At 43.9% G+C, this 22,662-nt stretch overlaps 1 protein-coding gene across 1 annotated transcript in view; it reads right to left on the bottom strand.

Annotated features, from left to right (window-relative positions):
- LOC105940524 (alpha-tectorin) overlaps nt 1–22,267 on the bottom strand; it is a 31,637-nt gene extending 9,370 nt beyond the window's left edge. Inside the window, exons 1-9 of the mRNA XM_014413098.3 lie at nt 21,955–22,267; nt 21,777–21,800; nt 21,470–21,585; nt 20,349–20,627; nt 19,931–20,026; nt 19,666–19,831; nt 1,435–1,835; nt 773–1,349; nt 95–678 (exon numbers count right to left, since the gene is read on the bottom strand). Of these exons, the coding sequence (XP_014268584.3) occupies nt 95–678; nt 773–1,349; nt 1,435–1,835; nt 19,666–19,831; nt 19,931–20,026; nt 20,349–20,627; nt 21,470–21,585; nt 21,777–21,800; nt 21,955–22,069 (2,358 nt within the window). The 5' untranslated portion in view covers nt 22,070–22,267. The remainder of the gene's footprint in view (nt 1–94; nt 679–772; nt 1,350–1,434; nt 1,836–19,665; nt 19,832–19,930; nt 20,027–20,348; nt 20,628–21,469; nt 21,586–21,776; nt 21,801–21,954) is intronic.
- Nucleotides 22,268–22,662: the final 395 nt, after the last annotated feature.

Here is a 22,662-nt window from a genome sequence, read left to right as displayed (position 1 = left end):
CAGTTAACAAGACTTAAACAGTATTATGTCCGTGTACACATAAATAAATATTAAAGGAAGAACATAATTTTAAGCAAGTGTTCCATTCACTTACCTTCACTTTACTGTTCCTTGCCATCTCAATAGATACGTGTATCCCCTCTGCTTCAAAATGCAGAATTCGTGCAAAACCATGCTGGCCTCTTGGCACTTTTTCTGCTGTCACCATGAAGTGTGGGTGACTGGACAGTCCCATAACTTTGGCAAGTGTCAATCGACACGCCCCAGGATATTGGTATGTCAGTCCATCAAATGTCTGATATGACCCTGGGCCTCTGATCCAGCATGTTTCATAGCTATTTGGTCTGCATCCTCTTTCTCCATCCTCCACCCTGCATGATTCAAGTGGGCCACAACCATGAGAGTGGCAAGTCATGGAGCCATAACTGCAGCTACAACGTCTCCCACAGTTTTCGTCTAGTATTACAGTTTGTCCAGAGCGGTAGTAACGGCCCTCAAAGCTGCAGCCACACTCAGCATGAGGGACGCAGACCCCACCACTGAGGATGTAGCCTGAATCACAGATGCAGCTTTCCTGGGGAGGTAGAGGGCAGTTATGGGTAGAGTTGGGATTAACACAGGTAGGTGGACATCCTGTGCCTTCAGACTCAAAGTGGCTGTTGGCTGGACATGGGATTTCTAGGCATAAGAGAACAACATCGATATTTACATCAGTGGAATTTTAATACAATAATATTTTGAAATAATGTAAAAACTAAAGTGATTAACATACCACAAAAGCCAGGTCTCCTCCAACTTGGTAGCTGAATACCACTTTGTTGACACTGACTTGCGTACACAGTTAAGGCTTGACAGAGAATGGGTTGGTACCCTTCTCCTACACAGAGATCATACACACAACTGTCCACAATGGACTGTGGAGGAAGTTGTTCATGGCAAGCAGCGAAAGGTCCAGAACTACTGCTGAGGATACCACAGTGGTCAGTGTTGCTGTACAGTGCTGTCTCTTCTACAGAGCAAACAGCACAGTCCAGCCCTCCGCACTGTGGCCCACAGCCAGGCTCATCATCTCCAGATGCTTGCCAGCTGTTAGCAAAAACCACATCAGAGCTCACAACCTCACCGTCACGAGTTTGAAAGTCATCTCTACGAATGCCATTGAAGTTTCCACAAAGACCGCATGTACCATTCTGGTAAGCGTAGGGCAAGCTGATCTGGACATAATGATTTGTGTCATAAGACACCACTAAACCAAAGTCAGTGCTGACAAACACAGAAAAACCTGACTCATAAACCTGCACGGTGCCATTGCTAAGGGAGAATGGAGTGGATGCAAAGTTCCCGTTAACCTGTAAAAAACCAGCAAATATATCAAGTGAGAAAAGTATATCTGGTCATAAAGTGTAGAATTTATCCAGAATCAAAATGACCAACCTTAGCCTGACCACGACGTCCTTTGACAAGTTCAATTGTGTCATTGTAGACATACACTTTCACCAGTCGTGTCAAAGAGACTCGAGTACTTCCTCTGTGCTCATTTTTGCCTTCTACTCTGTAGTAGGGCAGCCCACTATTACATTGCTCAGAGAGAACATAGGTGCAAGTGCCTTGGAAGTGAAACATTGTGTCATCAAAGGTGTAGTAATGGGGATCACCGCTTATGGTGCAGGTTCCTCTTGGCACTGTCTGACAGGAGAACTGGAAGGAAGCTGGCTTGCAGATCTGTGAAAAGGAGCATGGCTGGTTGCGGCACTGCAGGCCTGTTGAGGTACATGTGCACTTCTGGGCACAGGTACTGTCACTCCAGAATGAACCACCCAGCTGCACTAATTCACCTTAAAAAGAGTAAAAGGAAATGTCCCTTATGCCAAGTGTAAAATTTCCAGATATTTACATTCATAAAACCTTAGGAAAAAACTTTCACACCTCACATTTTTTCATATTGTATCAAATAACAACAGTAATTGCCTCAAGGCACTTTATATGAGTAAAGTTCCCAAAATAACAGCAGGTAAATCCCAACTGTGTTACAGCCCCTACCTTCATTAAGAAAAGATGGGCCCTGATTATACACGAGGAGAAGAATTTTAAGTTTGATTCTGAGAATTCTGCTCTGTCCTTTTAGTCCCTGCCAGTACAGCAGCATTCTGGAACAACTTAAGGCATTTCAGTGGGTTTTGGGGACAACCTGATAATAGCAAATCACAGTAGTCCATTCTTCAAGTAACAAATGCATGAACTAATTTTCTAGCATCACTCTGAAATAGAATTTTTCTAATTTTAGAGATACTGCATAAATGCAAAAAAAGCAATCCTGAATATGTGTTAAATATAAGCAGTGAAGGACATAACCTGGTCAAAAACAAAATTTCTGTTAGTGTTAAGGCCAAGGTAATCCCATCCAGAGTATGCATCTGGTTACACATCATGTTTGTAAGATTTTCATGGCTGAGTGCAATCAACTTAGTTTGATCTGAATTTAGAAGCAGGAAGTTGAAGGTTACCTGTGTTTTTATGTCTTTAAGACGTTCCCACAGTTTTGTCTTTTGGCTTCATTGACAGAGCTGGAGATCATCTGCATAGCAGTGAAAATATACGCAATGCCTTTGAAAGATACTGCCTAGGAGAACCATGTATAATGTACACAGAACTGGTCCTAGCACAGAAACTGTGGAACTCCATAATTAACCTTAGTGTGAAGACAACTCCCCATTTACATGAGCCAACTGGAGTCTATTAGATAGACATGATTCAAACAAGAGCTTAATTGCTATGGCCTGCTCTAATCTCTGCAATAAAATACTGTTGTTATTGATCGCGCCGCTGAGGTCTAGCAGCACAAGTACAGAGATGAGACCACTGTCAGAGGCCATCTGCAACTTTCACTAAAGCTGTTTCCATACTGTGATGAGCTGTAAATCCTCAATGAAATATATGACAATGCACTTTGATTAAGCAGACTAAACACATGCAATAACAATAATATGTGTAAAATGGGAATGGGCAATAAAAGTGTAAATTATTATTCTGTGAAATAACTATTCAAAAAATGTTCCAGGAGCAGTGGTGTGTGATGTGCATCACAATTGTGTCTCTTCTGTATATAGGTCAGCTCTCATTGCACAACATCAACCTACTTAGATAAAGAACAGGTATGTAGCTTACTGGTGTAGTGCCAAGTCACTCTTTATTGCTTCAACAACAAGTTGACCTTCACCTAACCCAATGATTCCTGGCCACCAAAGTACAACTGGTGCAGGATTCATATTTACATATTTAAGGTAATGTGCAATGTACTGAGAAACCTCATCCACTTCATTTTTCATTGTCTGCTTAGCATGCAATGCTTGTATTGAAATATGGAACTTTTCAAACACCAGTGCAGACGCCACTAAATCAGTTATCAGTGGACATATCCTGAGCGTGGGAGATAGTTCCTTATGTCATGGAACGGACATATTATAGTGGTTTAAGAAGAGTTACTAACCACCTAGTGCTAAGTAAGCAGAATGTCTTTTTTGTAGAGGAAGTGGTCTACAGGAAGTAGTGTGCTCTTTAGCTGCTGCAGTGAAAAAAATTGTAATCTGATGGCAATCTCTGCAATCCTGGTGTTAAAGTCCACAATATCAGCTTCATCCGTAAGTTCCTATATATTTAATGTGTATTAGTAAGTTTTGACACTATTTTGAGTTAAATCATATGGAAGCAGGTAGATGCTTGTATTTTTCAGCAGATGCTTCATTTGTGGTCATGTATCTTTCATTAGAGCAATGTTATTCTCCCAGTGTAATGGAACATGTCTTCATTGTGTATTTTGCATTCCTTTTCTTTGTACAATCTTACAAAAAAGAGAGAGAGAGAATTTATTTTCATCATTAAATCCTGCCAAACACAACAAGGGGCCTGTTTCTTGGAGGATGAAGTGCTTGGAATAAAGAATGTTAAGCTAGCTGTATAGCTAAAATTCCATTGCCTGCAACAAACTTTAGTGAGGACAGCATAGTAAAAGGATGACCACTCAACGTGGAAGTTAAAAAGAGTGAAGTATTGTCAGTCTGCATCACACTGCAATGGAGGCCACAAGCGCCTCAACACTAGCTTCAAAGGAAGACAGAGCTGAAGGCTCACGAGATGAAGTTGAATCGGGGTCTATTTATTCTCGCCACAGCTCAAAGAGGTCACACTCATCAGCAAGCTCCAGAGTAAGCTATGAAGCAGCCAGGGCGCAAGCCAAAGCAGATGCAACGAAAACCAGAATAGCATTCACGGAAAAGGAAGGTGAACTGAGAGTTGAAAAGGCCAGACTAGAAGCCAAGAAAGATTACATTAATCTACAGAAAGAGGCTGAGGCTGCCCAAGCTGAAACTGAGGTGTTGGAGGCAGATGCAGGAGATGTGAACGAATTCAACAACAAAGAATTTGACTTTCTGCCCTTGCCAGAGTGTGCATTGAAAAGGACTGATCACTATGTTACACAGCACACACAAGAACAATTCCCACAAGAACCCAAAGTAGAGAATGATTCAACTTTACCGCCAACATCCACTCCGTTTCCAAGCTACAATCAGAATGCACAGCCCCAGCTCGTCGACAACGGAGCCAGCTTCTCTCAAAATAATGCTCAGCCACTCCATATGAACTTTCCACAGCAAGAAGATGAGCGCTACCAGCGCAGGGTACTGACCGACAACCGACCACATCCAAACAGCTCCCACAATAATGACTCATCTACAGATCTTGCCAAGTACCTTGCTAAATCCCAGCTGGTTTCTTCACGCCTAACGAAGTTTGATGACTTACCCGAACATTATGAAGCCTGGAGAGAAGCGTTCATCAACACAATCGAAAGTCTGAGTCTATCAGCGAGTGAAGAAATGGATCTGCTTTTCAAATGGCTGGGTAAAGAATCTGGTGAGCATGCAATCAGAATAGAGTCTGTGAATACCGGACAGCCTAAGGTGGGACTTAGAATGATCTGGGAAAGACTAAATAAAAAATATGGTGCTCCAGAGGTGATAGAAAGAGTTCTCTTTTGTAAACTTGAGAGTTTTCCGAAGATCCACAACAGAGAGTGTCAAAAACTACAAGAACTGGCTGACTTGCTTACTGAACTTGACGTTGCTAAACGAGAGGGTTACCTGCCAGGTTTAGCCTATCTTGATACATCAAGAGGTGTGCAGACAATTGTGGAAAAGCTCCCTTTAAATCTCCAAGACAAGTGGCTGTCACATGGGTGCAAATACAAGAGAGATCATCATGTTGCCTTTCCTCCTTTCTCCTACTTACTACTTAAAAAATTCATCTGCAGAGAGGCTGAAGAGAGAAATGATCCCAGTTTTAACTATCCAGATCTTTTCACAAATTCTTACAGAAAAGAAAAGTAAAATCAAGTGAGATCTGTCTCCGTGCACAAGACAAACATATCTATGGCTTTGGAGCGCAAAATAGGAAATCCAGAGAAGCTATGCCCCATGCACCACAAGCCTCATTCTCTTCAAAAATGCAGAGGTTTTCGAAAAATGCTCCTGGAAGAGAGGAAAAGGTTCTTAAAGGAAAACAACATATGTTTTTGCTGCTGCGTCTCTACGACTCATCAAGCCAAATCTTGTGAGGCTACCGTTAAATGCGGAGAATGTGACAGTGATAAACACATTTCCACTCTGCACCCCAGACCAGCTTCACGCTACTTCCTCGACAGAGAATGGGGGGGAGAGGTCGGACACAGAGGCACAGAGTGTCACATCCAGATGTACCCAGGTATGTGGGGATGGGTTTCAAGGCAAATCCTGCTCAAAGATCTGTCTGGTGAATGTGTACCCAAATGGCCACCAAGAGCAATGGCAGAAGATGTATGTCATTTTAGATGACCAAAGTAATGTTTCACTGGCCAGATCTGAGTTTTTTGACATGTTTGGTCTCATACACAGTGTGCCATACACACTGAAAACCTGTCCAGGCATCACAGAAGCATCTGGGAGAAGAGCCCACAGTTTTATGATAGAATCGTTGGATGGGAAAACTTACCATTCCCTTGCCTGCACTTATAGAGTGTAATGATATCCCAAACAACAGGTCAGAGATACCCACACCCAAAGCTGCATGTCACCACCATTATCTTAAAAGAGTGGCAAATAAGATTCCAGCGCTTGACCCAGATGCAGACATTCTTCTTGCATAGAAGATGCTCACAACACGCCTACAGTAAGTGCTATGAAAACCTGCATCCTGGAAAATGGCAGACCAAGTCACTTTGCCACGTGTGAGAATAAGATAAAGGTGAAAGAAAATCCTAATGGCAAAGATGAGAGAAAGAGAACCCCATCCAATGGAGACATCCAAAATGCAGTGACTAAACTTGGAGAAACAGTTTTCAATGCCACAGAAAATGACAACCTGCTAGCACACTCCATTGAGGATTCAGTCTTCCTACAGATCATGGAAGATGAAGTCTTCCAGGATGAGACAAAAAGCTGGGTTGTGTTAAGAAATAAATATATATTCTTAATGCTTATTTGCTGATTAGATTGTTTTATGAGAGGCCCAGACTTGACTAGGTCACAGGCTGACAGGAAACTGCATGTTTTTGCAGTATATGAGGAGCAGACAGAGAGTGAAACTAAGTTCAGACGAGGGGTGACAGGTTGCCCTGGCAACAGACCTCAGAAAGGGGAAGTTATTGCAAGCTGCACAGGAAGTAAGACACAAGGAAAAGAGGAACTGAGTAGAAGGAGTTGGGTGTATTGAAACTGTGTGTGGCGTCTGAAGTACTAAAATAACACCTATATGAGACTCATCTTGAGCTTCTAATGTTAGAGATTCTGCAACTGGCTTTGGGCTGTGCAGGGCTCTCTCTTCCGGAAGATGATTGAATAAAAAATATACAAATGTTTTGACCACTCTGAGTCGGGTTTTCTCTGTTCTATCATGGGGATCAAAGAATCAGGTTTAATAGTTGCCCCTCTTCCCTTTCGGCACTAGTGATGGGTCGTTCGCGAACGAAATGGCTCTTAGAGCCGGCTCTTTGACGTGAACGACGAGAGCCGGCTCTTTATCGCGAGCCGTGACGGCTCGTGGGTTGTTTTTTTTTTTTCTTTCTCTCACCCTCTGTCTCGCACTTTTTTTCCGCTTCACTCTGCACGCGAGCCTTGTGCTTTACGCTGGGCAGAGGGGGGAGGGGCGGTAGTTACACTCAGTAGCACAGGAACAGAGCCAGAGGGGGAGAGAGAGAAAGAGAGCCAGGGACAACAACTTCACATTAGAAAGGTATAGTAATCATCCACAACTATTTTCGGTTGCAGATGATAAAGGATTCAGAAAGTGCGGATTCATGCGGGCCCATATGACAGAGAATGTGCATGTTCTTTTTCTTTTCATATTATAATTTATATTTAATTATATTTAATTGTGTTTTGCAGTGTTTTGTGTTGTTTTCACTTTAAATTTGTAAAAGGAAACAGCTGAAAATTTAAATAGTTAAAAGTTGAAATGTGAATAGTTGATTTTTGTATTATATGATTTATTTATTACATTTTATGTGGCGTGAATAAATAAAAGTATATTTACAGTGGTCCCTAGAGACAAAGCACATACAAACTTCAAATCACGTACGAACTCTGAAGCATGTACAAACTCCAAAACACGTAAAAACACGTACAAACTCCAAAACACGTAAAAACTCCAAAACACGTACAAACTCCGAAGCACGTAAAAACTCAGAAGCACATAAAAACTCAAAACACTTACAAAAGACAACAGAAGTGCTCCAGGATGCTGGGCGCAGTGTTGAGCTTTTGTTATCTTGTGGCTACACAATCCAGCAAGTACCAACGACCGGATTTGGTGTGTGATAGTAACAGGTAGATGAACTTTTTTTTTAAATTATTTGAATATATTTGAGTGCCTGTGTATAAATACACAAACAATACACACATGCTTTCAATTGTGTAATTGAAGTGATCTAGTAGCTCTGCTTTGGAAGTTCAGTTCATGCTAGAAATGTGTTTTGGAGTTTGTACGTGTTTTGTCTCTAGGGGCCACCGCATATATTTATATATAAACATATATAAATAAAACCACTTTTTTACGTTAGTAATTCCTTTTGTGCATAATTTTATATTATTGTGAATAATAAATTAATTAAAGCAACAAAACAACCTGAAGAGCCGGTTCGGAGCCGAAAGAGCCGGCTCTTTTTAGTGAGCCGAGCCGAAAGAGCCGGCTCTCTAAAAAGAGCCGGAAATCCCATCACTATTCGGCACCCACGTAAACGTCTACCAAATAACAGATGCTATGTTCATCACGTCTGATGTCACTGCAGAAGACTTTAGATAAGAAGCCTGAAATGAAAATGCATTTCACAGACTTCATGCAAAATATGTTAGACAAGGGACATGCTGAACTTGCTCCACCACTCCAGGAGGGGGCAGAATGCTGGTATTTGCCCACGTTTGGTGTTTACCATCCCAAAAAAACAACCAAGATTCATGTGGTACTTGATTCCAGTGCTCAGCATGATGGAATCTCGCTAAATGAGGTGCTGCTGTCTGGACCAGATCTTAACAACAGTCTCGTTGGTGTCCTCAGATTCAGAAAAGATCCTGTGGCCATAACTGCAGATATTCAGCAGATGTTTTGCTGTTTCATTGTTCGTGAGGACTGCAGGGATTTCCTTAGATTCCTGTGGTACCAGGATAACGATCTGAGTAAGGATGTGGTGGATTATCACATGCGTGTTAATGTTTTCGGAAACAGCCCATCACCTGCAGTGGCAATCTTTGGTCTGAGGAAAGCAGCAGAGCACCAAGAAGTTGAATATGGCAGTGATGCAAGGTGCTGCGTAGAAAGAGACTTTTATGTAGATGACAGCCTCCGATCTTTTGCTACAGCAGCAGAGGCCATTGATGTTCTGCGTCGAACACAGAAGATGTTGGCAGCATCTAACATCACTCTGCACAAAATAGCTCCAAATCGAGCTGAAGTAATGAACGCATTTCCTGCAGATCAAAGAGCAGACAATGTAAAAGACCATAACCTCTTCGTGGATGACTTACCAGTCCAACGCAGTCTTGGAGTCAGCTGGAACATAATGACTGACACTTTCGGATTCAATATTCCTGAGAATCAAAAGCCATTTACACGCCGTGGTGTCCTGTCAACAGTAAACAGTCTGTTCGATCCTTTGGGGTATAGCTCCTGTTGTGGTGACAGGGAGACTGATTCTAAGAGAGCTAACAACCGAGAATGCAGACTGGGATGCAGAACTCACTGAGGCTAAAAAAGAAAGTTGGAGAAGATAGAATGAATCATTGTCAGCACTAAAAAACCTTGATGTTCCACAAGCATATGCCTCTTTCTCTGTTTCCAAAGCACAGCACGCTGAATTATCGATTTTCTGTGATGCCTCTGTCAAAGCAATATCTGCAGTTGCTTATCTTAAGTCAACAAATGAACAAGGTCTTCAAGAGGTGGGTTTTTGGGAAATCCAAGCTCGCTCCCAACCCAGGCTTTACAATCCCAAGACTGGAGTTCTGTGCTGCTGTCATGACCGTTGAGATAGCCGATCTTGTAATCAGGGAGCTTGATCTGGATCTCAAGGCAGTGAAATTCTACACTGACAGCAGAGTTGTATTGGGATACATACACAACGAGACTAGGGGGTTGTATGTGTGCAGCGCATCCGGCAGTCAACACGACCAGAGCAGTGGAACTACATTCCTTCAGAACTAAATCCAGCTGATCATGGGTCACGTTCTGTTCCAGCCGCCGAGCTTGCTGACACCACGTGGCTAACAGGATCAGCATTCCTAATGAAACAACCAAAGGTAGCTGCCAGTGGCGATAATGGATCAACATTTGACCTTGTGAACCCAGATGCTGATGCTGATGTACGTCCTGAGGTAACCTCGCTCGCCACACAAGTTAGTAGAGACAAGCTTGGCTCAAAACGCTTCCAGCATTTTTCTAGCTGGACCACACTCAGTAAGACTGTGGCACGTCTGTGTCATATTGCTCAGTGTTTCTCCCACTCCTCAAAGAATCAAAGGTGTCATGGTCCTGGGCCATGTTGGCCCAGTGTTCTTAGTTTTCTTGTATGTTTGTATTTTGTTCCTTGCTTAGGCCATGTTTTCTGAGTTGCCCTGTTGTGTTGTTCCCTAAGTGTTTTCCCTTCATGGCTTTTACCCCCTGTGTGCCCCTCTGTGTATCTGTGAGCCCTCGTCTCTCCTTATGTTTTATTCCATGTTTCCCCTGCCCATTATGTCTAAGTTCTCCCCGTGCTCTCTCTTCCCCCTGTGTGCCCTCTATGTATTTATGAGCCCTCGTCTCCCTTTGTGGTTGTTTCATGTTTTCCCAGCCCGTTATGTCTGTGTTTTCCCCGTGCTCTCTCTCTCCTCCTGTCTGAACCTCTGTGCACTTCCTGTTTACTTTGTGACTCTCACGCCCGTACATGTCATGTTCAGTTCACCCCGCCCTGTCTCGTTATGATTATCAGTGTCACCTGTGTTCCCCGTGTGTTCCCACTTTCCTCGTTAACCCTCTGTGTATTTCTGTCTGCGTCTCCCTCTGCTCAGTGTGACGTCGTCCCTCTTGCTGTGTGGATCTCCCTGTGTGTCTCTGCGTATGTTAGTTTACTTTTCCCAGTTTAGTTTTGTATTTCCTATGTTCTGCCATTCCAGCATTAAAGCTGTGATTTTGAGTTCATCCCCGTGTCTGTGAGTTTTGCGTTTGGGTCCTCCTCCTGCCTGCCACACAGCGAATCGTGACAGTACGACGTCACCAGTAATGGACCCAGCAACTCACAACCCCTCCGCTGAGCTCCGGGAGGATTTGATCTATACGGTGGAGTACCACTGTCAGGAGTGGGAGGCGCTGCCAGGAGACGAACACCGGGAGGTCGTAGCCGCCCGTCTACAGCGGATGGTGTCCGGACTCCCGTGGCTGTTCGGCGCGCTGCACCCCCACATCCGGGACTTCCTTGTTTCCACCGTAGGCGTCCGCCCGGAGCTGCCTCTCCAGTGTGAGGGGTCGGAGGACGTTCAGCCCGGTCCGCTGGAGGATTCGCGGCCCGGCTCATCTCCTCCCCCCTCTCGGCGAAAACGGCGCTCACGCCGCCGCCGCCCTAACGTTTCTGAGCAAACTCCGGTGGTGAGTGACACTAACTGTTTCTTCCATGCCACTTCCAAGTCGGACCAACTCGGACAATATTCTGCTCCTGAGTCCGCTGTTTTTCAGGTCCGTAACACATCAGAAATGAATAGTGAGTTTGAATATGACTGTGTTTCCAGGGCTCATAATGTTTCTAAGTTCACCTCCGCACCTTTTAAGCACGAGACTGAGTTCATTACCCCCCCAGAGACTGCTGTTCATGCTGAATTAAAGAATCCTGGCACTGTAAGCTCCATGCGCGTCATCCCAGAGGCCATTAACTCCGTGTCTGGTAATTCTGGGTCGGTTAATCCTGAACCTGCATTGCCTACCCTCACGCCCATGTTTCAGTGTGACTATTTTTCCTGTGCTCCTCCCAGGCCAGCAGCAATTAACACACAGACTGATAATCTCACCTTAGAGAAGCAAAAGACTCTTGTTGAGCTGCATACTCATGAACAACACCGTGAAGTTAACAGTTCTGAGGTCCCTGTACCTGCTGAGTATAAGACTGTGAATGGTGTTTCTTCACTCCTGGACTATGCTGCTCTCCAACCTATATATTTAGAAACCGTTTGTGTGAATGCTCCTGTGTCCGCAACGGATCCCTTTGTGCTCGGTATTACTGACGGTATTACTGACTCTGCTAAACCTGGATCTTCCTGTGCTGTGACTGTTTTAGAGACTGCTACTCCTAACATGGACAGCTTAAGGCCTACAGAGTTGCCAGGAGTGACTCGCCATGAATCTCTGTTAGCCGCCCGGCCCGAAGCTCAGTCGCCACCTCCACCACATTCAGCCTCGCTTCCCATAGCACAGTCACATCCACAGCCTGACTTACTACAAACCTTATTTCAATCCCTAGCCCAGTCAATAGCTCAGTTGGTAGAGGAATCATCAGCCTTATCGTCAGCTCGGTTTCCAACTTTACAACCATCAGTGCAGTCTCCAGTGTCCCCAGTGCAGTCTCCAGTGTCCCCAGTGCAGTCTCCAGTGTCCCCAGTGCAGTCTCCAGTGTCCCCAGTGCAGTCACCTGCAGCCCTGCTTTCCTCAGTGCAGTCTCCAGTGTCCCCAGTGCAGCCTCCTTTAGCACAGTCACCCACTCAACCACCAGCACCACAACCGTCACCACCTACTCCACTCTCACCACCACCGTTACAACAGACATCAGTTCAGTCCCCTGTGCCAGTGCAGACGCCCTCAGTTCAGTCTCCCGTGCAGTTATCTACTTCACCACCGTCAGTAGCTCAGCTCCCACTCTCACCCGTGTCTCCAGCAGCTCAGCTCCCGCTCTCACCCGTGTCTCCAGTAACTCAGTTAGCTGCCCAGCAGCCACTCTCCGCTCAGTCTCCTGTGTCGCCAGTTTTGCTCATTCACTCCATGCAGAGAGGTAACCGGATTTCTACTCAGGGTACTTTCCATGGTTTAGCCGCCGTTGGCACAGTTTGCCACTCCAGGGCTTCCCCAGAGGCTAGGTCTCAGTCACCAGCTGATTCTGGACCCCTGAAGTTTAAGCAGCCCCCTAAGAACTGCACCATGTTCGCATTGCCTGGGCAGAGTCAGTGCTCAGTGCAGCGCCAGTTGTCCTCATGTCGGCCGAAGGACTTCATGCCTGTTGGCGTTGTTTTGGCCTCCGCTGGAGGGTCCGAGGGGCCCGTTCAGCCTCCCGTCTCCGCTGGAGGGTCCGAGGGGCCCGTTCAGCCTCCTGTCTCCGCTGGAGGGTCCGAGGGGCCCGTTCAGCCTCCTGTCTCCGCTGGAGGGTCCGAGGGGCCCGTTCAGCCTCACGCCGCATCGGCTGGAGGGCCCGAGGAGCCTGTCCAGCCGCCATCTGCAACCGCCTCGTCGTCGCCTGGTCCAGCTGCATCCGCGACCGCCTCGTCGTCGCCTGGTCCCGCTGCATCCGCGACCGCTTCGTCGTCGCCTGGTCCAGCCGCATCCGAGTCTTCGTCATCGCCTGGGCCAGCCGCATCCGAGTCTTCGTCATCGCCTGGGCCAGCCTCTGCCTGTGCTTCTGCTACGCCTGGTCCAGTCTCAGCCTGTGCTTCTGGTCCAGCTTTGGCTTCTGCTTCTGCAGCTCCGCCTGGTCCGGCTTCGGCCTCTGCAGCTCCGTCTGGTCCTGCCTCCGAGTCTTCGTCCTCGTCTGGCCCGGCCTCAGAGTCTTCGTCCTCGTCTGGCCCGGCCTCAGAGTCTTCGTCCTCGTCTGGCCCGGCCTCAGAGCCTTCGTCTGCTGCAGCCTCCTCAGAGCCTTCGTCTGCTGCAGCCTCAGCCTGTGCTTCGCCTGGTCCCGCCTTGACTGGTCCCGTCTCGACTGGTCCTGTGCCCACCGGGCCTCGGCCAGTACGCCTGACACTGGAGAGCCGCCGCCGCTGCCTTCCGCGCGGCCGGCCCCCTGAACTGCACCGTCATCGCCTGAGTGGCCGCCGTCGCCTTCCGCACGGCCGGCCCCCGGACCGCCTTCGCCTGGGTGGCCGCCGTCGCCTTCCGCACGGCCGGCCCCCGGACCGCCGTCGCCTTCCGCACGGTCGGCCCCCGGACCAGCGCTGTCATCGTCGCCGCCGCCTCCCGCGCGGTCGGCCTCCTGAACTACTCCGTCGTCTCCTTCACCGCCGCCGTTGCCTTGCGCACGGCCGGCCTCCTGAACTGTTTCCACGTCGCCGCCGTTGCCTTGCGCACGGCCGGCCTCCTGAACTGTTTCCGCGTCTCCGCCGTTGCCTTCCGCACGGTCGGCCTCCTGAACTGTTTCCACGTCTCCGCCGTTGCCTTCCGCATGGTCGGCCCCCTGAACTGCTCTGTGTTTGGGTTGTTTTCTTGGGCTCCGGTGTTTGCTGTGCTCTTCTTTTGTTTTCTGTTCCGTTGTTTCATGTTTTCCCAGCCCGTTATGTCTGTGTTTTCCCCGTGCTCTCTCTCTCCTCCTGTCTGAACCTCTGTGCACTTCCTGTTTACTTTGTGACTCTCACGCCCGTACATGTCATGTTCAGTTCACCCCGCCCTGTCTCGTTATGATTATCAGTGTCACCTGTGTTCCCCGTGTGTTCCCACTTTCCTCGTTAACCCTCTGTGTATTTCTGTCTGCGTCTCCCTCTGTTCAGTGTGACGTCGTCCCTCTTGCTGTGTGGATCTCCCTGTGTGTCTCTGCGTATGTTAGTTTACTTTTCCCAGTTTAGTTTTGTATTTCCTATGTTCTGCCATTCCAGCATTAAAGCTGTGATTTTGAGTTCATCCCCGTGTCTGTGAGTTTTGCGTTTGGGTCCTCCTCCTGCCTGCCGCACAGCGAATCGTGACAAAAGGTGTGTTGGATGGCATATCTGCAAAAGTGGCCTGTCAGTCGTTGACATTGTCAGAGCAGAACAGATCATCATAAAATGCGTGCAAGAAGAAATGTATTCAGAAGAACTGAAATGCATCAAAATGAAACATGACCTTCCGAAAACCAGCACTCTGTACAAACTCCGACCCATTCTTGACAACGAAGGTATGTTAAGAATAGGTGGACACATTGGCCGAGGACACCTTGAAAGTGGTGAAGTCCATCCGCTAATAATACCAAGCCGCAGCCATGTAGCAAGCTTGCTTGTTTGTCATCATCATCAGGCTGTGAAGCACCAGGGCAGGCATTTCACTGAAGGTGCAATTCGCAACAGTGGTCAGTGGATTGTTGGAGGGAAACATCTCATCAGCAGCATCATTCACAAGTGTGTTACATGCAGGAAACTAAGAGGAAGAACCGAGCAGGAACAAATGTCAGACCTACCCACAGAGCGCCTTCAGATTGACCCTCCATTTTCCTACGCTGGCCTTGATGTTTTTGGACCATGGGAAGTGGTGATAAGCCGTACCAGAGGCGGTCAAGCACAAGACAAAAGGCGGGCTGTCCTTTTCACATGTATGTCCACACGAGCCATACATTTTGAGGTTATTGAAACAATGACGTCCTCAAACTTTATAAATGCGCTCTGAAGATTTTTCTACATCAGGGGTCATATCAAACAGCTTTGCTCGGACTGTGGGACCAATTTCACTGGAGCGTTCAAAGAGCTGAAGATGGATCCTGGCAATAAGAGCGTAGAGGATTATCTTCTTCAACAAAAATGCACTTGGGTTTTCAACCCACCTCAATCCTCTCATATGGGCGGCGCTTGGGGGCGCATGATTGGAGTGGCAAGACGGATTTTAGATTCTATGCTTCTTCAGGTTGGACATGTAAAACTCACTCATGAGGTCTTAACCACTTTCATGGCTGAGGTGAGTGCCATTGTCAATGCAAGGCCGTTAATACCAGTTTCTACTGATCCTGAGGCGCCTCTGGTAAAGGACCCGAGCTTGAAGGATAAACCGCCCGCAGGGGCGTGCTGGGTGTTTTTTTATATATATATATGTACTTCTATATACATATGCAGGACACCTTAAACTAGTTTTTTAATTAAGCAGCAAGGCAGAACAAAGTCGGGCCTGTATCAAGCAGAGATGGGCAGTAACGCGTTACTTGTAACGCGTTACTGTAATCTGATTACTTTTTTCAAGTAACGAGTAAAGTAAGGGATTACTATTGCAAAATCGGTAATTAGATTACCGTTACTTTCCCGTAGGAACGCTGCGTTACTGCGTTACTAAAACTGTGATTTTTTTTGCGAGAATGTCTCATGACAGTGACGTAAGCAAGTGCGACGTTGGTGACAGCAGCTGTGTGCAGATCAACAATGGATAATATATCGAGTGCGGGAGAGAGTATGAGCGTGCAGCGTTTAAAGCGTGGAAGCACTGACCTTACTTTGAGTTTGATTCCATAAAAAGTGACAAAAACATTAGCGTCCATCGTGCGTGGGAAGAAAACTTCTTTTTACAGCGAAAAAAACCCCTAAACTTCCGAGCAAGCACCGAGTAGCTACGACGTGATGGGAAACTCACAGAGACACTCGCGCGGATTCTTCAACTGACCGCAGCACACCTACACCAGGGTAACCCTCCGCCTACCCTGCTCCTGCTTTACAGGTGAAAATAGAGCAAAAGGACCGCTGAGTCTTTGACTTTATTTATTTTCTGCTGTGTTTTTCTTGCATCTGTTTGAAAGAGTGAGTGAAAACACAAAAAATATTTTATTTTATGTGCTGGAATGTGTAGAAAATAGGTTTAAATGTTAAACTAATTTATTCAAGTCAGAGAATGTTGCATATAATTAAATGTTTTGCTTGATGCATAAAGTTAAAAGATTAAAACTGATAAAACAAGTTAAAAAAAGAGACTTTTCCATTTGATTACATTTTGTATGATGGATTATGTAGAAAAAGTAGAATTGGGCTGAAAGATCTATCACTTTATCACCTCTTCAGGTTGTAAATCGTGTTTTTAAAAAGTAACTAAGTAACTAAGTAACTAAGTAATTAATTACTTTTGAAAATAAGTAATCAGTAAAGTAACGGGATTACTTTTTGGGGGGAGTAATCAGTAATTAGTTACTGATTACTTTTTTCAAGTAACTTGACCAACACTGGTATCAAGACACGAGGACTAAACCCCAATTCAACCAGACGCAGAACTGATCCGGAATTAAAACAGGACTACAACAGTAACCAAGACAGAATCAGAACTAGATGATAGTAGCACTAAAAATCATCATAGACCTGCACTACACTTATTTTTTAATTCTACCAATATTTAGATTGAGAAAAGTTTATATAATTATTTAGCCTTGTTGTGCAAACAAGCCAGCATAACTTAATAAATATAGAATTTGAAAAGTAACAAATGGTATCTAAAAAGAAACACTAGGTACTAGATACATGTTCTGATGAGTTTTGGCAAACAACCATTTGACTAACATGTGTGTCTCACCTGCTCTTGTTCATCTCTGTTCTGTCGTCATTCTCTCTCTCCCTCTCTGTTCCTCTCTCTCCCTCTTTGTGCTGACAATCAAGCCAAACACCAACATCATCAACTATACAGTTGAAACCAGATATTTATGTACTCTTTAGATAAAAACACAAACACTTTTTTAATTGTAATATCAAATCAGACTAAATGTTTATTTTTTTAGATTGATAAATATAAAAAACATATTTGTTAACTTTAAGAGTAAAGAGAGAAACTATCTGTATTTCTCAATTATAAATGGCACCAAATTGTATTCAAATTGAGCCACACTTATGGAGGTCCACAATTCTTTTCCTGGTGTTTTGGTTGATATCTCTTGATTTTCCCATGTCAAAGAAACAGGCTCTGTGTTTTGCCTTATATGCATCCACAGGTGTGCCACCAATTCACTCACATGGACTCTACTAACCTATCAGAAGCTTCTTCAGCTCAGAATGGAATTGTCTGGAGTTTTCTTATTAATTAACAATAAACTTAGTGTATATGTACTCCTAAATTTGATGAAAGTGATTAAAATAGACAGCGCCCTCTTTTTATTCTGACATTTAACTAATTCAAAAGATATTTCAACATTTATTTATCTAAAACAAAACAAGTTTACTCTAAATTGATGTTTAACAGTAAAAAAAGGTTTTTATGTATTCTCCCTAAAGTGTATGTAAATATCTGGTTTCAACTGTGAATATACTGCTGTGTATTGAAATTCCTCTTGTTTTGCATAGATATACTGAACAACATCCAAAGCATAATATAAAAAATAACATCTACCTGAGTTTTTTGCGCTCTGTGCTTCGTGTGTTGTTTTTGTTTTATACAGTTGTCAGTCAGGCATCTAACTAACAAATTACACTCCAAAAGACCCCATGCTTCTGAAAAAATGACCCGGGCTTAAGCCCAGTAAGCCACCCCCCGCTCCGCTGATGGTTGACTCCAAATCTCCCGAACACTACGTCGATTTGAGAACGCAAGACCGAAACAGCGAGACCAAGACCGAGACCAAGACAAAAGTCCGTCGAGACCAAGACGAGACCACCCATATGGAAAAGATATATATAAATCTTATAAAGTTTGTATCTGTCTTGTGTGAAACTTGTATGAAAAGCATGTAAGTGTGAAAACAGATATAAGATCCCTTGAAAAATTATATAATGAAACTTGTATGTTTCTGATACTTACTAAAACAATGTATGAAAGTAATGCGAAAGTGGCCACTTTCATGAGTAAATCATGTAAGCCTTATATCACATATAAGTTTTTACTATTTCTTTTCCGTATGGGCAAGACCATGTAAAAGTGGTCTCGAGACATCCAACTCTACTACCACACACCAAATCCGGTCATTGGTACTTGCTGGCTAGTGTGGCCACTAGGTAACAAAAGCTCAACACTGCGCCTAGCATTCTGGAGCACTTCTATTGTGTTTTGTACGTGCTTCGGAGTTTGTACGTGCTATGGAGTTTTTACGTGTTTTGGAGTTTGTGCGTGCTATGGAGTTTTTACGTGTTTTGGAGTTTGTGCGTGCTTCGGGGTTTGTACGTGCTTCAGAGTTCGGACGTGTTTTGAAGTTTGTACGTGCTTTGTCTCTAGGGGCCACCGTAAATATACTTTTATTTATTCACTCAACATAAAATGTAATAAATAAATCATATAATACAAAAACCAGTTCAACTTTTAACTATTTAAATTTTCAGCTTTTTCCTTTTAAACATATTTAAAGTGTAACAACACAAAACACTGCAAACCACAACACAATTCAACATAAATTAAAATATGAAAACAAAAAGTACATGCATATTCTCTGTCATATGGGCCTGCATGAATAAACTTTCTGAATCCTTTATCATCCAACTGAAAATAGCTGTGGATGATTACTATACCTTTCTAATGTGACGTTGTTGTCTCTGTCTCTCCATCCCGCTCTGTTCCTGTGCTACTGTGTGTGTAACTACCGGCCCTCCCCCCTCTACCCAGCGCAAAGCACAAGGCTCGCATGCGGAGTGAAGCGGAAAAAAAGTGCGAGACAGAGGGTGAGAGAAAGAAAAAAAAAAAACCCCAAAGCTCGCGATAAGGAGCTGGCTCTCGTCGTTCACGTCAAAGAACCGGCTCTAAGAGCCATTTCGTTCGTGACGACACGTCACTACAAACACAACAAGCGGCCTATTTCTTGGAGGATGAAGAGCTGGGAATAAAGAATGTTAAGCTGTATAGCTGAAATTACGTTGCCTGCAACAAACTTTAGTGAGGACAGCATACCTTATGCAGTTAAGGACCAAAATGAAGAAGTGAATCCTGCCTTAGGATAAGTCACTTTGTTGGGAACAGCTTCTCTCTCTCTAGCATTTTTTATTCTTTGCTTGCCATATGTTGCCATTCAAAATCTTTCAAAACCTCTGAATTCATGGCTAAACATCCTTTAAGCAGGTAGGAAGAATGTTTTTAAGCCTCCAACTAATAATTTGAAATTCCTTCATTAGTTCTTGATTCCAACAACAGTCAGAGACTTTAATGTTAATAACCTCAACCTCATTGCTTTACTGTACTCTTAATGCACTGTGATTAGAATTCTTGCCTTGCCTTTCACAGATGCACATCACTATAATGTTATATAACACAAAGGCTACAGAAGCAGTTGCCCTCTGTATCCTGCAGTCTTACCATTAAAAGTGCAGCCTGTTGATCCATGGTCTGTCCGGAAGGCCCAGCGACCTGGTTCATTGACGTTGCTGCCAAGGCGGAAATTTGAGTTACTCCCTGATGCAGCACTGGTGAATGATCCAGGGAGGACATAATAGTGAGTGGAGTCGATTGTATCATAACCAGCCTGCAAATGTGAGTCACAAAATTATGATTATTACATTTAGAAATAATGAATGTTTTTTCATTAGTAAATATGCAGAGTATTGACTATAGTAGGTCTGACCTGAATGCTCGGTGTTCTTGAGGCTATTATACCGTAATTCATCAGCACAAATGAATATTGGCCTCCAGAGATCAGCACAGCTTGGACAGTAGTGCGCTGGAAAATATGAATTCAGTTATTATATGTTCTGTTTGATCAGTGTTCTGCTGGATTTACACCTAATTTGGTTATGATACACTTTTCATGTATGCTTTAGGTCATCTTCAGGTATCACTTTAAAAAAAAAAAAAAAAAGTTCAATATTGAAAAATAATCTTTGTATGAAATATATCACAGGAATTTATGTCTTTATGTCTGGAAGGTGACACTAGATTACACTAATCTACTGTTCCTGAATTAGTAAAGTAGGCAACAGACTTTCACGTATACATCACACATAAGCACATAATTTGATTCCAAATTTTGGAAGCTGACTTACTGTTCCACTTGTGGGATAATAGGCCACCTCAAACCAAGTTGCAACAAAGACCCAGTTGGCATTAAAGTTCAGTCCTGGAAAGTATTGATTGATGTCTTGTGTAGCTTGCTGGAGAACACTGCCGCTGGTGTATTGTTTGTAGTAGATCTGACCATTTACTCTGTTGTCTAAATCTGTCCAGAATGGAGCGATGATGTCTCTGGATCCATACATTGGAAACAGTTGCGGGGTGTAGCTAGACCATGATGCATCAAAGGTCAGATGCCCATTGTGGTTTACCTAGAAAATAAAAACATTCTTGTAAGTCAAAACCAGTATAAATTAGGTATCTTCAGACACAGGTGTTGATCACTTGTTATTAAAATGATGGATCTGATATCACTGTGTTGGTCTTGTTCCTGCATCATCATAGTAATTATAGTCCAGGATCAATATTACAACTGACCAGTCACATTGTTATAATATTGTGTCTTTGTAAGGAAATGTAAGGATGTGTATGTAATGTAAGGAAAAAACATTTTAATAAATACATTGTCTTTCTCATGAAAGAATAAAGTTATGTTGAAACCAAGCACACCATTGTTTTTCTTGTGACATTACCAATAAGTTTGATGTGTCACATGGCCCTCTTCCTATTGAAAAAACAAAAGTTGTATCCAAGATTGCTGACTTCTAATTGGTCACCATGGTCACCACTCATCTTGAGGAGTTTGCCCCCTCACATATACTAATGTGCCACAAACAGGACTTTAATATCACCAACCATTCCCATGTTATTACGGTGTATCCATATAAATGGCCCACCCTGTAGTTCTGCTATACGTCACACACACAGTTCCGATCAAAACAACTCTGCTTAGTTTCACTTTCTGTCTGCCACGCTTCCTGTGCTCTGCAAAAGCATGCGGTTTCCTGTAAGTACTCTGACATTGTACTCAAACTGGCTTTCTCCTACTCTGGCCTCTATAAAACAAAATAAACAGAATATAAGCACTAAGAATATATATTTATCCTGTAACAATGTTTTATATTGTAATTAGTGGCAGTACGTTTAATTAGACAGCAAAATATTTTAATGGTAAAAATGTAGTAAATGAATTGTTAATGTTAATTTTACATACATAAATGCTGTTATATGTCCTCCCAAAATAGAAAAAAGGTCTTAGCAGGGTAATCTGTGGAGAACTTCCATCATCTATCTTGAAGCATTTAGTTCCAGATGTTGGGTAAAGAGGTCCTAAGAAGCAATTAGGTAGATCATGACAAAAAGATAGAAAAGGCCTATATGGTTAATATTCTGCAAACATAAATATGAAACATATTTCTCACAGGCTTTCAGTCTTTACTCTTCTATGAAATGTGAGGCTGATATAAACTGAGGATAAAGCAATAAAAGTCAAATCTTTAGAGTTTTGAAAAGATACTTACTGACAGCCTGAGCAGTCACTACACCTGTACATGAAACAAAACACAGATAAATAAAATTATGACAAGTTTTCTAAGATTGTAAGATGTTATTTCTGATCCAAAAAATTTGAGTCATCACTTAGATAAAAATAAAAAAAACAATAAAATGGATTAAAGGAACATAAGTACAATTACTTACCTGTCATTCCCAAAAGCAGCACAAAAAACATTATTTGACCCACCATTCTGTCAAATCGGTTCTCTAGCATATCGACACTATCTCTCCACACAACGACCCTCCTTGGTCGTGGCATGTGGATATTTCTTTAAGACACTCCGGCACGCCCGGCTACACTCCACAGCTTACGTATAAAACAGATGACCGGTGACCGTTTGATCTCCACTTCTGTTGGAGTGCCTTGAGAGTGCTGTATGCATGTGCGTCTGTCAGGAGCGTGCTGCGTCTGTCAGGAGCGTGCTCCCCTGATACTAGTGATGTGTTGTCGCGAACGAAACGGCTCTTAGAGCCGGTTCTTTGACGTGAACGACACGAGCCGTGGGTTTTGTTATTTTCTCTCACCCTCTCTTTCACACTTTTTTCCCGCTTCACTCCGCATGCGGGCCTTGTGCTTTGCACTGGGAAGAGGGGGGAGGGGCGGTAGTTACACACGCAGTAGCACAGGAACAGAGTGGGACGGAGAGAGAGAGAAAGAGAGCCAGGGACAACAACGTCACATTAGAAAGGTATAGTAATCATCCACAACTATTTTCAGTTGCGGATGATAAAGGATTCAGAAAGTTTATTCATGCAGGCCTATATGACAGAGAATATGCATGTACTTTTTGTTTTCATACTTTAATTTACATTTAATTGTGTTGTGGTTTGCAGCGTTTTGTGTTGTTTCAT

The sequence above is a fragment of the Maylandia zebra genome, linkage group LG8 (assembly GCF_041146795.1).
Source record: "Maylandia zebra isolate NMK-2024a linkage group LG8, Mzebra_GT3a, whole genome shotgun sequence".
Taxonomy (NCBI): domain Eukaryota; kingdom Metazoa; phylum Chordata; class Actinopteri; order Cichliformes; family Cichlidae; genus Maylandia; species Maylandia zebra.
This window is presented reverse-complemented; position numbering and strand designations above follow the sequence as displayed.